General features: G+C 37.5%; 1 protein-coding gene and 1 long non-coding RNA gene across 2 annotated transcripts in view; one reads left to right on the top strand and one right to left on the bottom strand.

Moving 5' to 3' along the window:
* Positions 1 to 17,404, bottom strand: part of LOC117823649 — a 113,643-nt gene extending 96,239 nt beyond the window's left edge. The window contains exons 1-2 of the long non-coding RNA XR_004633447.1: positions 17,233 to 17,404; positions 14,524 to 14,732 (exon numbers count right to left, since the gene is read on the bottom strand). This is a non-coding gene — a long non-coding RNA (uncharacterized LOC117823649). The remainder of the gene's footprint in view (positions 1 to 14,523; positions 14,733 to 17,232) is intronic.
* The window catches only part of LOC117823648 (disks large-associated protein 2-like), a 141,683-nt gene that overhangs the window by 104,622 nt on the left and 18,725 nt on the right, over positions 1 to 18,336 (top strand). The window contains exons 5-7 of the mRNA XM_034698874.1: positions 127 to 346; positions 9,006 to 9,050; positions 14,562 to 14,618. Of these exons, the coding sequence (XP_034554765.1) occupies positions 127 to 346; positions 9,006 to 9,050; positions 14,562 to 14,618 (322 nt within the window). The remainder of the gene's footprint in view (positions 1 to 126; positions 347 to 9,005; positions 9,051 to 14,561; positions 14,619 to 18,336) is intronic.

Raw genomic sequence — 18,336 nt, 5'->3', positions numbered from 1 at the left:
ATTGACAGTGGCATGTCCTTATGCTAACACTCCTTCATATTTGCTGTGCAAAGGGGAAGAATCAAAGTGAGAAAGAGAAAGGAAGAGGAAAAATTAAGGACTGCTATTCCTGTTTTTGTCTCTCAGGTGAGTGAGACTGAGATCAATGGCCAGTTTGAGTCAGTTTGCGAGTCCGTTTTTAGTGAACTAGAATCCCAGGCCATGGAGGCTTTGGACCTGCCTGGTTCGTTCCGCACTCGAAGCCACAGTTACCTCCGTGCTATTCAGGCTGGTTATTCCCAAGATGACGACTGCTTGCCTTCAATGACATCCTCCACTGTCACTTCAACTCTCAGATCCACAACAGGTAAAACAATCCCCCCCCTAAATGAGAGAGGGCTTAGGCTACATATCCTCATACATCCTATACATGCGCACAAACTTGACATACCTACATATGTACAGTGGGGAACCCTTGAGCTTGAGAGATGCCGGGCTGAATGATTCTAGTTATTTCCCTCAGAGGCTATGATGTGCGTGTGTTTGTTTTTGCCTCTGCACACTCCGATTGTTTGGATGGATTGGTTTGTGTGTTACTTTGCACGAGTCATGCATCATTAGCCAAGCTTCTGGTTGGTCACTTGTGGTGGTGCAAAGCTGTACACTAAGGCAAGGGTGGGAGGGTCACAGTAACACCCAGACTACAACAAATATTCACTGTACACAGAAATGCATCGCAGCACAGCCACATTACAAAGCATGCCTTAACAGGATCAGGTCCTACCCTAAGCATGTTATACTGTGATGTTATATATGTGATGTGCCAAGCGTATGAATTACTTAGGGAGGGGTTAAGATCAAAAACGGACCAGGGTTAGGGTGGTGGTGGTAGGTTGTTGCCTTATTTGTGTTGCAAGGATGCAACAGAAAAAAACCTTCCACCTGTCCTTTCCCTGCTCTGTTGAACTAATACATTAGCATATGACACTGACTTTGTAATTGACCTCATAAAAGAAATAAAGTCTTGATAACAATTAAAGGTAAGTCAACAACCTCTAAAGACCAGAACACCTGCATACACACACGTGCTGGTTGCACAAAGGAACTGTCCACTGAGGACGTACTCACCAAGTTTAAACAGTATAACACGGAGTATTGTTGTATTGTGTTGCACAAAGCTTTAGAGCAGCAACCTCATGAATTGCATGTCCAGTTTATTGTGGAACCTCCAAGACAAATTTTACGGGTCATATTCGATTTATAAAGCTATTCATATCTTTTTTTACCGATATGACGTTGATCACAAAGTCGACATGTTTGGAAAATGATTTTTGGGAAGTAGCATGTTTCTAACTTTTGCATAGTTTGTATTAAATGCTGCCTCTTTATCACAAAATATACGACATTCATGGTTTTGTGCAACACAGTGCGATCAATATATCCCTAAAATTAGCATTTTAGGTTCTTTGTGCAAGCAGAGTATTTGCAGTTACTCCCTCACTAAGTTCATTTGGTGTTTTACATGCAAGAGTAAAGCTATGAACCCTATTGAAACCATTTTTTATTAACATGCATTTTGAAATTTTATGACCTGGATTTTTGTTGTTTTGTACTCTTGTACACTGTCAATTTAATATTGGAGACAATTGCACTTTTATTCATTTTGTGGGCTTTTGTTTTCTTGTGCAATCTGGACATTTGTTTTTGGAATCCCTTCACCTTCAGTTGGGTTTCCATCTACGATTTCTTCGATGTGACTGAAGCACTGAGGATACAGGAGTGTTCTCCAATCCCACTGTCTTAATTGCTGAACTCTATTCATTTAGCTCTGCTCCAAATCTATCATCTCTATATGGACGAAAACAGTTGACTGTAAAAAATGTTGTAAAGCTGTATTTTTTTAACATTGGCATGATGCATTAACTATAACATGTACGATAAGGCTTTAGCAATGTAGAATAAGGGTTCCCTAGATGGTGACTAGGAAAACAGTATCTCCATGTTAAGCCGTATTGTATAATAATCTCCCTTTAAGTTTAATCTTTGCAGGGTTATTCAGAAATAGTGGGCTTAAGTTATTAAGTGAAGCACATAGGCTATCTTGAATAAGTAAAACACAGATTGCTGGAATCTTGGTTTTTGTGATAGTATCCGCTTAAGAATAAAATTGTTAAGTGGCTAACAAACCAAACCCCATGTGAGGCTAGTGGCCCCCCTTGAGTGGGGAAGGGATCCCATCATGCCCCTTGTGATAGGGCAGACAAGCAGCAAACCCCTCTCCATTTGACCATCCAGCTCTTGAAGGATAACCAGGGGGAAAGAACAACTGGAGGCATCAGTGATGATTGTTGCAGGTATTTTAATGTTGACACGCATACATATATCTATGTATATGTGTGTTTTTGCACTGCCTTCTCAGTAAGAATAATAGATAGAGATTAAGTTGTTAGAAATATCTTATGTTATCATAAGTAGCAAACTTGGTTTGAAACAACTCACAAAACCTCGGACTCCTTGGTTTTTCTTAAAACTCTGATTCCCCTGAACATCGATTACAAGGCTGAATGTGATACTGGCTTTTGTGAGTTGTTAACCATGTCTCTATTTTAAATGTGTTTCGACCACATTGTAGGTGTATATGTATAAAAGAAGCTTCTTGGAATGTTTTCATATCGTAACCATAAAATAGTATTACATGTTGTCGCATTGCCACTGTCTCCAATCATCTGTGAGAGCAGCATTCGTCTGCTATAAATGTGTGAACCTTTTTTTTTTCCCATTCAATTTGACTTCTTTTAAAAAAGGCCACCTGTGGCAAAAGTCTATGAGTCTGTCAGCTGTGTTTGACTGTGGGATTGCAGCCTCTCCCTGGTGCAGCCCTGAAGGGGGGGTGACCCCTCCCCTTACCAGGTTACTTACTCTACATGGTCTAATCAGCCACCTTGGACCTGATATGTTCAATAGGGTTCATATCTGCTTCTTGGCCCATTAGGTTGTGATTCCTCTGCTCCCTTTACATCTTTTCTTTTGCACAAAATGGCACAAATTTCAAGTCACTGAGAAACATTTTGATACTTTTTTAGAAAAGGGTTCTCAGAAAATGAATTCATGATTTGAAAAATATGGATGTATTCTGCATTTAATTCCACTCTTTGCTGTGCTGTGCAGTGAAAAGATGGAAAGAAGCCTTGAGATGACTGAGAAGGCAGTGTAAAAACATTGTGAAAAACCTACAGTATGTGAGTTTAATGAAAAACATTAATGTCCTACTTTGAATTTGGTACCCAAGACCCGTTTTGCAGAACAAAAAGTGTTGAACTCTGTAAATAGCTCTGGCAAGAAGCACCATGAAATGGACCTGTCAATCTAAGCCAAACTACTTCAAGGACAATTTGGACTTCAATTTCCACAAAAAGGAGCCAAAATAATAAAAAACGGACGGTTAGTTCCTTCACATAAATAATTTGGTTATTTTATGACAGTACTCTGTTGGTTTTATACAACTCTGGTCTATACATAGTTGCATGCATATTTGCATACATACATAGTTAGTAGTCAGCAAATGTGTTATTATATGTACACACAGCTGATAGTTATACATATTTGCATACATACATATATACATACATAGTTGTATACATGGTTAAACTGCACACCAGTCCATAATGGGTTCTTACCATCCACCCTAACCCTTTAACCCTTAATCCTTATAGCAAAATGGGAGATCATTGGGTCTGACGTCTTATTAAATTGCTCACTACTCAACATACTGTATGTTTTCCATAGATATATGTTATTCTAGTGCAGAAACCAAAACAAATCACTCTCCAGCTGTTCCTTTCCTTTCACTTTGAATGTCCTTCTGTTTGCATATTCAAATCTTTTTCCAGAGGGATATGATCTTGTGGATGGGACCTCTTTACTAAATGAAGACATGATAGAGGATGACGACGGTGCTAGCTCCTCTGCCTATGCGGAGCTGGAGAGGCTAGAGAGAGAGACTGCTGCTGCTCGCAGCCAGCACAGTACTAGCTCCACCGTAACAGCCATTTCTGTCCCACCGGCATCCCCGCCTTCATACAGGGTCCCCTCTGCATCACCAATAGCCTCTGAGCCGCCAGTCCCTCAGGCCATCCAGGCCTTCAAAGAGTCTGCCAATATGGTGGCTGCCTTCAACATGCAGTGGAAGGATGAAATCTCAGCAATGCGCTACGAGCTGGCAGAGCTGCGTAGAGATGTGTGTGGGGAATTGAAGACTTTTAACAGCAACTTCTTCAACTTTACTCAGTGCTACAACATGTGGACTTTGTGCCGGGAGCCCTGCAGCGATAGCATGACACAAACAGATGACAGAGTGTCCATAGGCATCCAAGCAGGCTCAAGTTGGTCTGTTCGACAAAACACACAGGACAAATCAGTGATGTGCCAACCGGAGCCAGCACCATTCAGCATTATGGATTTGATGGAGCCCCCCCGAATCGAGATCATAGAAGGAACCCCCGAGACCACCCCAGAGGGGTCAGGCAGCCCTGCCAGCCCGCTTCCAATAGAGGACTTCCCGTGGGAGATCATCAAAAGGCAAAAGCACCATAAGCAGCCGGAAACAGGATGCCACACTGGTGGCCACAGAAGCGCCAGTCTAGAACTGTGGAGCAGGAAATACACAAGTGGGCCCATGTCATACCTGTCTATGTCATTCTAATCATTCTCATTCTTCACATACTGTCAAATGAAAAGAAGCGGCCAGTGGAAAAATCCTGACTTTGACCATGACGAACAGACCTGTTGATGTTAGATGTCCCTTTACTCTATGCAGACACAGAGTCTGTCATCTCTTGAACAGGTTAAACATGTTGTTCAAGCAATCTTTTTACAAGTGTCTTGCTTAGCCATTGATTAAAAGTGAATGGTTTGTTTTACACCTGATGAGGCAACAAGAATGTGAATGTGAGAGAGAATGTGGCTGATGTACAGATCCTCAAGTGCCAACGAGCAACATCATGTTCCCTCCATTGTCTTAAACACCCAACCTTTGCAGAAGTCAATTTAAGGATACATGGTTGGAAGTCTGCGGGTCATTCTAAGAAACAACTCAATAATCAGCCATTTTGAGCGGGGTCATATAAGTTGGTCTGTTTCTGTAAAGGAAATTGAATGGCTCATATTCATTCCAGTTTCTTGTCATTAAGAAACAATCTCTTAAGCACCTGAGTACACTGATAAAATACTGTGAATAACTTTATAAACCCTAGTTTTATAATGAATGCATAAAAAGATGACTACATAATTTATGAATATATTGTTAAATCATTTAGTTTTAAGTTGTTTGAATCTAAGCATTCCTCTGTCATGGCCTTCATCCATTTTGTAGCCAGTTCCAGGTGAAATGGGCATTTTAGAAATTTCCAACCAAGCAAAGAGATGTCAGTGGTGATCAGTGTAACACAGAATAATGACGTTGTTGGAATACTTTAATAAAAAGTAGAGTGTTCTGACGAAAACATGTAGTAACCCCTATTAAACTTGGTACGGCCTAATCCTTTAGAATACTGTGTGGATGACACTGTCTCAAGACTTTGTGGACTAAGTCCCTGTCTTAAATTGTTTACGATGAATAGTTTGCGACTGACTTTGAAGTCTTAAAAAAAAAAATGTGGAAAAAAAGTAATTGATTCACAGTGATTGTGAAGTACGAATGTATTGGCTTCAGTTCATTCCTGCACAAACTGATTCATTTCAAACTCTGTATATGTATATAAATGTACCATTTTGTATATAGAGAAACTTATATTCAATACTTGTACTGTTTGCAGATATACACGTACTGATTTCTGACAGCGCTGAGAGGGTTTATAGTAGTAATTTTGGTTGTAAACCAAACAGCACTTTTTCAAGTCTTCGAGGTCTGTCATCATTTCTTTCATCATGTTCATCATAAGTCTGTTTGTGCACCTCATATGGAAGTTGGTAGTTCATACCAGTGTTTTGCCTAATGTTTTTCATGCAGTGATGACTGGAGGTTCTGGGTCTAATCTATCCATTACGTTATATTTTAAAAGATAAAGGTCTGATTACTTCCTTTGGTAAATTTCAGATTTGAATAAGTTCTGGCATTTTCCTCTTTATAAATGCCACATTTCTCTAGTAATGGAGGAATCCAATGCTGGGTTAGTTCATCACTGCTGAAAGATGACAGAGAAACACTGGTCCCTATAAGTAGACAATCAGAGCCGCTGAGGGCCTCTACCTCTCTGAAATGTCCCCTGAGGTGCAGTATAGTACCAGTGAATGTACTAACACCGCCTCACTAGTGATGGCTTAGCTGGGCTCCTGTCAAACCTTAATGGGTAGGAGCCCCCACTCATGTGCTATATTTAGCTAATTGCTCCTTTGTCTGTTTAAATTAAAGTTGCTGATTAGCCGCTGGCATTCCCTTCAACCACCACTCATTCACTCCATTCTCCAAACATGGCGTACCAAAGTAAATACCCTGGCCCAAGGAACTGAGGCCAAGAACAAACATCTCCCAGCTTGAAAGCCCTTGTCTTTGGACGATTACTGCAGCACAGGACCACGGGAAGCCTGTATGTAACAGACCCCTGACTGAAATGTGAACCTTTCAAAAAAGACTTAAAATAAAGGAGAGGTATCATCTCTCACTTTATAAAAGAGAGCGGATCTTCCTCCCCCTTTGCACGACCAAAAGACAACACTTGCAGAACAAGTGGCACTTTGAAAATGTGGTATTTATACAAAGGTTGTACGAGAGGTAAGATCAAAATTAAAGTTATAGCCACAAAAAAAAAAAGGCAGGCATTTCCTTTTGAGTTATTGCAATGGCTCCAGCCCCTGCACCTCTTATGGTAACTCATTAAACCTGATCATTAATGCCTAGCTTAATTTTTTTTTTTGCCTTGATAATCTTGTATGTGTGTTACAGACAGAAGTTATTGAGTGTTTTTGCTGGCAGTTTTAGGCAACTCTACTACTCAGAAATTCAGGTTACAAGGTGTGAATAAAAAGAAAAATAAGTTAAGAATATATTAAAACGGATTGTTGCCATTACCCACTCTTTGCAATACAGATATATTTTAAAAGCATATAACTTATTTATTGTTTTTATCGATCCAATCAAAATAAAAAATACTTTTCCATTACAAACCAGCCAAAGGTTGGGTTAGCATAAATCATAAATGATTTCAGTGAAAGGCATATGACTGTGACAACATTAAGCCTATAAACATTTTAATATACAGATATATATATATATATACAGTATATATGAATAAAAACATTTGGAAAGGCTTGTATTCATACTTTTGCTTTTTGAATGATACTTATAAATGTGGAGGCATTCCTAACGCATATTTTCCCATTGTTTCGGGAATGCAAAACTAATTTAAAGGTGCTGAAGACTGGCTAATCACGATGTCTCCAATCTACATTCATTCATTCTATGCAAGTCCTTTGTTCTCCGTTTATTATTCTGTTATCTAAATATTTGCGGTTATAGATACTAGGTGTTTTTATTAAGCCTTCATGCAAGTCATCAATGCAAGGAATGGAATGAGAAAAATATCGGTGGCTCTTTCATTTTACTTAAATATTTTTTGCATGAGCCACAAGCCACACTGAAAGTTGTACTGGTGTGTCAGTAGTTTCATCCACATTTTTCCCATTTCAGGTTACATGTTTACTAGAATCAAAGAGTTGGTGAGATTGTTGAGGTTCTTGCTTGGTAGTAGCATCTGTGTGCTTTGTGACTTCATTTAAAAAAAAGAACAATCATCAGTGTATAAATCACTGGCATTTTATTAACTGACTACAGCAAAGTTAGAAAACAAAGCCTGTGATCATATAATTGGAAAAGCTGTACAAATGCTTGACATTCTTCTGAGTTAACTCCAATTGAAGTTCAAAGTGGTAATAATTGAAGCCAGGGAACCCCCCTCCCCCTCCCCCCATGCTACTGTATAAATACGTTTATAACAGTGTTTTTTGTTAGCACTTCATCAGTCAGCCCAAAGAGTTTAACCTTCCCTTAAGACAAGTTGAAATGTAGCAAAAATACAGATATTAATCTAATTTACAAATGAATTATGTACATTTAACAGAGACTGAAGAAAAAAATAGAAAAAGGGTAACTAAAATTATTTTTTAACCATGCAATCATATTTTGTGAAATGAAGTGTATACTTATTTGTAAGAGATTCTAAATTGTCTATCTAATATGTTACAGAAATATGTAGTCAATTACCCTATGAATTTTTTGTTTACATTGTTTTGTCATCCAGAGATCTGATGCAACAACTGTGCCAACTCTGTGACATCTGGCTTCTGGGACTAAAGGTTTTTGGATGGAATCTGATCTCAGCTGAACCTGTCATATTGCTTGAATATAAATCCTTTTCTACCCCTATGTTCTCTTTCTGCATTTTATTCAAGGTTTTTTGGAGAAAACATACTACTCTGTTTTGCATCAACCATGTTGCAATTTTCAGGGATCTCAGACTACACTGTTGAGTGATTCAAATTTCGTCGAGTTATAAAGCCTTTTTTTGAAAAACATGGTTCAGCTTGCATTTGTAAGCCTTTGCTTTTTTTGTTAAACGGATGAAAAAAAAAAAGTATGTGATGCTTTGTTTTTTTTGTTTTTTTGGGGGCTTATTGTGGTGTTTCTTGTGAATTATTATTTACAACTTTTATTGGCCTTATGTATTTTTCATAAATTGATATAAAACAATGTATTAAAATACTTATGATGTTTATGTTTATTGTAATTTAAATCTCAAAATGGGGGTCATAGCTTTACAATGGCATCCAAAGAAGAACGCGACTAATAGCATCAGTAGTATATTTTTGTGTCCACATATCTACACCTACACCAGTCTGACACATCACACACACACACAGCATGGGACAGGGCAGTGTCTTTTACTTTGACCCTCTCAATATGCATTGCTTTCCTACTAAGCTATCATCTTTTTGTTTTTGTTTGTTTCCTTTTCTTTTTCCCCCGATTTCAGGCATCCGTAGCTTAGCTGGGGGGCGTAGAGAGTACGGTAGGTCTGGTAGGGAACGGCTTTATTATACTTTTTTATATGTTCTTATAACAACTTTTTCATACATTTTGTCTTGCTCATAAACATTTCCACTGATATAAGCTATACTGATACTGCCATTATACTCACTTAGTATGTATAAGACATTTAAATGTTTTCATCTGTTTCCATATTGAAACTAGTGGGATTTTCAAGATAATGTACTATTATAATTGGATAGAGTTCAACAAACTGAAGAACAAGACTCTGTCCCACAGGTTGGCCTCGTGTTAGCACACTGGCATTTTTGTACAATATCTACTATAATACAACAGAGTGAGTCACAAAAATAACAAACCTGGAACACAACTTAAATGAGATGTCTTTATCTTACACAATCCATAAAGTTGTTTATTTCTTTTTTTTTTATTCAATATGTTTTATAATTAAGTTAAATTAAGTTCCGTTCTAATTCTTTGGTATTAGTAGAGTTTCACCCTCTTGCTTTGACCATTGTATACATTTTCTTTAAAACAAACAGAGGGGTGTCAATTCAGTACACAGTAGTGTCTTTGTTTCAAATATCCTAGCCTAGCATGCTGCAAGGCAGGTTATGACTGACATACCAGCTTTGTTCTACAAACCACCGCAAATCAATGCTGCGTTTAGTTAAATGTCAAACTGATTGTCGTACTCAAACTGTAACCATGTTTTTGATGTATCAAGGAGGTCTTTACAGATAAGTGGTACAGTCAATTGTTTTTGGTAATTGTGATCTGGACACTGGAAGCATAATTTGGCAGAGAAAGATGGATAAAACCATCACCGAAACTTCTGAAGTGAAAAAGCTTTAGGATGAGGATTTTGAATTTAAAATTAGAGCATGGTCAGAACATGGTTGCAGATATCATCATCCTAGTAAGTGTTATTTTTATGTTCAAAGTTACTGAAAAGTTGAACTTTTCACGGAGTCTACACAAAAACCCTATGTGGTGTTATACTATCAAGATATTTGGTACTATATGGCAGCTTTTATTTGTTCTAACAGTGGTCTCTTACATTATGTCATAAAACTTTAGGCCTGAATTGAGTATATAATATTTGTTCACAGAGATGTTCATATTTATTTGTAAAGTTTATATTTAGCTGACACTCCTGTAATTTAGCAAAGTCACTTAAATGGTCCCAGAGCCCATAATGGTGATAGAGTAAGTTGAGTTGTGTTTAGTCCACAAGTTACATACATAAGATTTGTCAAGACATGTCTTTAAAGATGATCCTTAAGTTTTGGTGTATTTATGACCAGTCCTGTAGTGACACAATCAGGCCAGGATTTTCACAATTTTGGCAACTTTGTGTGAATTTCTGAATAGCTGCAGCTAGCAGTTTACATCAAAGTAGCAACTAAAGTCTAAATATTAGTGGGCCAAACCTTGTTTGGTTTTTAAGACCCTTTCTTTTGGTGTTACTTTTCTTACTTGTTCACTTTAACAACAGAGAAGGTCAATTGTAAGATTCAGTTAAGACGCTGACCACCACTTCAACACTGGTGCATAGACAATGAGAAGAGACTTTGTTGAAATGAAATACTCAGGCCATTGATTTGTATTGGTTTGTTGTGATGTATCATGCATAAAAGGTAAATCCACCTTGCATCCATGGGGGCATCACCACTGTATGTATATATGTATGTGCCTATAACCAACATGCTCGTTTTATTGTATAGCTCTTTAAAAAAAAAAGCTACAAATCCAACCTTTTAAATGTTGTAAATCAAGCTAAATCAGCTGGAAATACTCACCTACACATACCCTCAAGTCCTGCTAGTTGTCCTATGTCAAACCATCCATTCATTAATTCATCCATTCATCAATCCATACAAAATCCATCTTTTCAAACCACTAGTGCCATACTTAGCTCAATCCTAGGCTTGAGAAAATATCTTTACAGCTGTAGGGTCAGTTAAACCAACTCTAATAGAAAAAAATCCCCTTTCGGGAGGCTCTTTTAGAAAGCACAGTGTTCTGTTTGATAAAGTAAAGTAATATCTTTTTTCTGATATAATATACGTCTTAAATGCAAACAGTAATGACGGCCATGTAGTTGAGAAGGGAAAGTCATATTGAGATTAATTTGAACCTAAAATTATTAATAAGCTATTTAAGCACATGAGCAAGATTTCCTTTGCCCGTTATTTGCAGTACAACATCTAAAATAATCACCTGGATCCTGTTTTTCCTCATTTAATTTTACTCTAGAGATGTTGTGATGAACCTGAAAATAGTCAAGCCTACTATGTTGATTAAAGCTGGCTACATGCCAAATTAATGCAACTTTACAAAGTAGAACTACAGTAAAAAGAAATAAAGAGCGGAACATTGTTAAATTGCGATAATATTCAGACTAGAGTTAACTATTTATGAATGATAGTACCGTAAATTCTGGAATATATGTTGCACTAATGTATCAGACACAGCCTGTTTTTGGGGGTCTGTCAGATGGAAAAAGGGGTTTAAACTTTGTCTTTGTGTGTGTTGATTTTAATTGTGTTCAGCAAAGTCCATCTTCTGCGGTCTCAGTGTAGCAGCGTAGTTCTTTCTAATAGCATTTTTTTTTTCAAAATATGGAGTCTTAATTCTGCTAATTACCATTGCAGTGTCTATCCTTGAGTACCTTTGGAAGCTGTGAGGTGCAGGTCCTCTGCCAGCCACCAATTGGCCAGGAGTCATGTAACTCACCTCTACTGGTCACTTGTCTAATACTGAGGAGTTTCAAAATTTGAAATTCCACTGTTACCTCTAAATGCATGATTATACCCTAATAAGGGAGGAAAACTGTTAAGAGGTGGTTCAGCCAGCCTGGTCCATGTGGCTATATACTGTATTTCAGCAAACTGCAATTCACAATACATTTTGTTCTACTCTGTCAGTTTGCATGCAGTTGGTGGTGATGGCAGTTGAACTGGTGGTCATGACGGCATATGTCCATGACAAAACTTTAGCTAGCATAGTGCCATCTTCTTAGCCCATTTTTAGATGAAAGAAATGTATTAAAAGTGTGTCTAATGGGGTGCTGGTTGGTCCTATACACAGAGGCTATAGTCCTTCTCACAGTGGTTGGAATATCAACTACTGGCTACAACCCATTGCTGGATCTCATGCCCCATTCTGTATCTACACTTCCTGTCTCTATTCAGGTGTTTTAAAAAGGCAAAATACTTTTTGTATAGCTTAAAAGTAAAAGTGTGCCATATACTCCGAATTTTACGGTAAATCAGTTTCAACAATTAGTCTGGAGTAAAACAAAACACGATGTTACAACAAGACCTGAGAGAATTCCCATTCATTTACATCTTCAGCCCCCATGCTCATGTACGCAGCTCGTCAGTCATTGCACGTCATAAAGCCAAAATATACCCTGATCCGAGTAAGAACGGCATCACACCCAGCCTCTTTGCCAGTCTGAGTCTACAACAATGTCAAGATCAGCCTCTTGGCACGAATGGAGGGAGTCGGTCGGAGAGGAGACGCTATCAGAACTTTTCTGAAATTTACGTGTTGACCACAGAGGAGGAAAAAGGTTTGAGGGGGGCTTTTTGTAAAAGCACATGCGTAAAGGTCTGGTTAATACCCTGTGAACCGATACTGTTATAAAATGAGATTAAGTCATACTTTACATTCAGTCCATGTAAATCACTTGTTTCATATAATAAATACATCTATTGATCTGAAATCTTAGCATGTGGTGAGCTCTGAATAAGATCAGAAAACTAAAATATTTTTCCCATTTTCATGTAATTATCATATTTAAGTGCATTCATGTACTTGCAGGTCATCTAAAGAATGGCTTAATCTCATACTCTCTAATACAAAGGGGTTTAAAAAGAAGTGAACTGGTTTTATAAACATGCGAGTTAGTCATACCCATATGGGATGAGTAAATTTGAAAAATGGAAATGTAAGAAGATTAAACTTTAAGAAATGTCACATGCTGCTGTACAGCATGCAAAGGTTTTAGTATATCTGACTGTTGCATCATCAGAGGCACTTCAGAAATTTTAAAACAAGAAAAAAACTGTCTTGCTCTTTCGTTAAAAAAAAACATGTTCTTTGGCTGGGTCTCTCGGCACATAGTGTCTGATTTTCTTTGTTTCCCTATTGTTTGAGAATCATTTGTGTTAGCTGTACAAAAATGCCATCTGACAGAGACTGGAATTTTCCAATTCAAGCTCATGTCTGTGGCATTTTCCTACAGTTGTGCAGTGTCTTTCTTAACAATTGATCATAATGATTGTCTTTGTCCTTTTTTGAGTGTTCGTCTCTACATCACATTTTTTGTTGGCCTTTTGCTCTTAAGATTACAATGTTTTTGTGCCTCTCCCAGGAGACGCACTGTACTGCAAGTAAACCAAGCTTAACATTTCAGTATTCCTTTTTGTAAACCAGCCCCCAAAAATTCTCTAAAATAAAAACTGTTAATTGGAATGATTCTATTAAGCTTTATAATGCCAAATTTTTAAATTTGACTTAATCTTCCTATTTTTGTTAAATGATTTCTGCATTGTCTTTTATGTATATTTAATATAATAAATGGTAGCCCTATGTGTTCAGATTCAGATGGTGCATGTTATCTCATGGTAAATGTTACATGGCCATTTTGCCTGTTGTGTCCAGCCTGATAAGTATAGAATGACCTCTTTATCATGATCCATGTCAAAATACTTGGGCAATGCAGATGGGTAAAACTTCCTAACAACTATGTGTCTTCAAAGCGTCAGCTTCTATGGTTGCTCAAGACAGTAGAACTGTTTTGATTTTGTTTTCCAGTTTTGTCTAATCTGGATCACCTCTTGTTGCTTGTTTTTCTTGTGAGTCTGTTTTTGATTTTCTAATGCCAAAAAAAGGTTTTTAAAAAACATTGGCAGGTGCAATTGGAAACACAAACAAAATCTGTACAAATATCTCTGACAACAACGATGTCATTTCTCAGACACTACAATCAGGTTACCTTTTTATTTTGTTTAAATGTATTTAACCAGGGAAGCCTCAATGAGATTAAAATCTCTTTTAAAAGAGGGTTCAGGTCAAGATCAGCAGCAGCAGCAGGTTAAGGTGACTACTAAAGAACTGTTAGAAGAGATTTGCCCATCTGCATTTTGGGAAAGAAACAAAGTAAAAGCTGGATATGTTTTTCCAGGAATCTGCATTTTCCCTGAAAATAGTTCTTAATGTGTTAAAGCAGTGTTTGAGTTGCAACAGTAGAAATGTAAATGTAACTCATCCCTCTGAAAACAGTAAGTGCATTCAGCTCTGCACATTAAGTATTAAGGAAAATGCTTCTACTATGAATCTTTCTCGTAAATCCAGCATATCTGTGTTTCTCTCCCTCCCGTTCCCTTGCTGATATATAACTGAATTAAGTAAAGAGAAAAATATTTCTTGGGAGTTAATGTGGTAGGTATGGAAAATAAGAAACTATAAGTTTGCATTAGTAAGTTAGATACCTGCAGCTGTCCTAACACGTGTTGCTTGCTCCTTGCAGGGATTCAGTTTCGTCTCCCTACTTCATGCAGTGTGGACCGCGCTCAGCCACCTCCAGGTACAAGCTTGCCTCCATCTCTTCTCCTTTCCTCCATAGCACTTATCTTTACAAACAGCATTTCAGTTGCAGTCATAAATCCATGGGAGCTGCAGAGGGGATCCAGCAATTATGCTAACAGAGGAGAGAGAAGAAAAAAGGAAATAGAAGCGCATCACTCTCTGGTGAACAATAAGCACATATTAAAGCAAGGACTGAGCACAGAGGCTTTAACATTTCTAGGTAATATATTGCCTATTTAAAATTATTAAAGCTTATGCTGTTCCAAAAATCAAGCTTATATGAGAAAATTACACCCTTACCGTGTGTGCATTAGCATACCAGTCAACTGGGTAATGTTAGGTGTTATGCCACTCAGAAACTATTTATAAGGTCCAATGAATTTTCAAAAAATGTCAGAGAAATTTTTGCTTACTTCTTACAACTATATGTCTTAGAAGCATTTTTTTGAATAACATTTCGAAATAGGGCTGAAATACGTGGCTTTGTTTCATTTCAACATAACTGTTACTGCACCATAAGTTGTACTATTTACTTCGCTGGAAGTCATGAAATTACATGTCCACAAAACTCACAGCAAAATCACACACACCTTCCCCGAGCTGCGAGTTGAAACACTCATATTTAACTTAATTGCACACTTATGTATGTGTTTTAGCAGCTTTCGCCAAGCTAACTATACGTTTGACAGGCTTTCAATAGTTTGTACCACCGCAAACCGTTTACGTCATTACGTACTCTGTAACCGTTGGTTTAACCCATAGACTGTAAAAAATATGGACGTAGGATCCGTGACGTCACCCATCTGTTTCTGAAGAGCTGTTTTGAGACCAATCGTCTGCGGCAGCCATATTGCTTCTGTCGAGCCAGTGTGACATAAAGAGGCGGGCTTTGAGCCTCCTAGCCAACAGCTGCAGTGTTCCTGCAGGCAGCTGTGCCTCTCATTGGAAGACTAGTAATCTCATTATCTTCTAAATTACCGAATTAGAAAAAAATTCACCCCCCTCACAGTGAGAGGACATCGAGAAATTAGCTATTCAGACCACACTCATCTTTTGTACCAGGCTGTAAACATGTTTATTAATGCTGCAAAGATCGTCTTTTCCCCATTCATGTGTATGTGACTTCCGGTACTTCCAGAGCCAGCCTCAAGCGGATCCTCGATGAACTGCAGCTTTTAACACTTCCGCATTGGACTCATATTTTTAGACCAGAGGTTGCCGCTTGGTTTAACCTTAGACATATTGACTGTGCTTTCCCGCTGCTCCGATACGTCAGTGCGTTCACCATATTGAAGGTGGCGTGTCTGCCGTGTAAACCAATACAAGTAGATGTGAAAACTCTATGAAAAAAATTATTTTCTGTTGCATTTAACTCATTTTGATCAACCGTCTTTACAATAAAGGATTGAAATTAATGTAAGGACTAAAAATGACTGTTATTTAGAAGAAAAAAACATACAAAGTCTGTTTATCAAATTAATAAAAGGCTACAGCTGGCAGTGAGTCTGCTTTGTAGCAGTGGAATGATAAACTACATTACAGAAATTATAAACATTTTTTATTGTATAAAGTATCATGTCATGAAAAAAAACGTAATTACTGTTATAGGCCCAATATTACTGTTTCACTCTGATCACTCTACTCATTTCAGAATCAGAATCAGAATCAGAATCAGCTTTTTTGGCCAGGTATGCTTGAACACACAAGGAATTTGACTTTGGAAAACTGTGCTCTCTGTGTACAAGGCATAAGAATAAGACATTCAAATAAAAATTAAAAAATTTCGATCACATCACTCACCCAGTATTAGTCTACTTCCATACAGCTCTGTTGACTCTTGTTAGTTTGAGCTGTATCCATAACCTGCTCCAAATATTTAATCATTCTAAGTTCATATTTTCAGCCTGTTCGTGCGTTTCATCTCTCTCTTTTCAAACCACTGCTCTGTGGCCTTTAAATGCCCACACTGAAGAATATTATTTTTTAAATTGCATCGTATTAAGGTCAGTTGTCCATATATTATGTTTTAAATCACGTGAGGACGAAGTGCTTGAGACATTTTAACCCATTGAACAAGTGAAGGGGTTTACTCTTTAAAATAAAGGATGAATTAACTGTTATAATTAACACTAAACACATCAAAGTAATTTAAAATCTAAGGTGACTTTATCTATACTGACCTTTTTTATGAGACAGCTGCTGTATGTGAATAAAATCACACGACTTTAAGAAGGGTGAGTTACAGTGCGTTTAACAGGTGTCCAGGTGTTTTACACTGTTTAAGCATAGCAGTGAAGGAGTTTTTAAATTTTAATGTTCAGGCTGTGGAGACTTCTACAAACAAAAAGCTCTGCTAATGGTAATAAGTTAAATTTACACCGGTGTGGTCATGTAACAACCATTGGGAGGCATGTTTCTATATGTGTGTGCGTGCATCTTTACAGATTGCCACCTCCCACATGGCGGCGACGTTGACGTACGACCAGCCAGTCAATGCGGCGTCTACGTATATATGTCTATGGCTCGCGACGTCCATAGACTGTTTAGTTAAATTATTTTTTCTCAAATATACTGTTCTTAGCTTTTAAATCATCTCTAAAGTTTAGACTCACCTGGCTAGACGACACTCTGCTAATCTAGTCACTCGAAAATCTCTATGTTGTCCTCCTGCAACGTTTCACGGTTTTTAAAAATTCCGTCTTTGAACGACGTAACAGACGTAACGTAACCCGTCACAACCCTGAGGACGTTAATCCCTCTGTCCCTGGTAAATTATGAACCCATCGTTAGCCTAAGCACTTGTTACTGGACCCTGCATACAGTTTTGGTTCCATGGGTTGTAGGTGTGTTTGATTTGAGTCACTCAGCATGTTCACCGGGTGGTCGTTTGATACAGAGATTACCGTAATACTCCAAATGTTTGTTTTATTTTTTTTATTTAACCTTTATTTAACCAGGTAGGTCATTAAGAACAAATTCTTATTTACAGTGACGACCTGGCAAAATGCACAACCTTTTGAGGGATAAAGGGTCAGGGATAGCAGTAATGATGAAAACAAACACAAGGGTAAAAAACATAAAAGACAAGTTAAACATGACAGGACAGAACAGAGCAAACAACGAACAGCGTCAGCAGGAGTCCAGGATTAAAAGGATTAAAAGCAGGTGCAGGTGTGTTTAAGGGTGTCCATGAGAGAGTTCCTGAAGGCTGTGTCCATCATGTTTCAATCTTTTTTTTTTATATATAATTATATAATATTACTTATATTTATATTTATATTCATTATATTTACTCATATAATTTTATTAATTTATATGGGGATAGGCTTCTACTATAAGTTTTAAGGTATTTTCAGTACATGCATTGGCACAGGCTGTTTTTTTAAGCTTGAGGACTCAATATTTATGTGCATTTGTCGCTTTCAAAAAAGTATATTCAATTTCAGAGAATTGTTTAAAAAATACACACTAATTATTGGATAGAATATTCAATATCAGATAATGAAAAAGACGCCTATTAAAGGATTTCAGAGGTCATCCTGACACATTTAAATGCCTGATTTTATCCAGCTTGCAGTTAAAAAGTCAAATGTATTTAATTTATGATACAATGGTGATGAAGATACACATACACTCAATGATAATCCAAAGTGCCTCAAGATATGTCTTTTCTTGACACATCACTTAATCAAAAAAATATTCCAATGATTTCCTTA

This window comes from Notolabrus celidotus, chromosome 13 (genome assembly GCF_009762535.1).
Source record: "Notolabrus celidotus isolate fNotCel1 chromosome 13, fNotCel1.pri, whole genome shotgun sequence".
Taxonomy (NCBI): Eukaryota; Metazoa; Chordata; class Actinopteri; order Labriformes; family Labridae; genus Notolabrus; species Notolabrus celidotus.
The sequence above is the reverse complement of the archived record's forward strand: the minus strand, read 5'-3'. Positions and strand labels throughout refer to the sequence as shown.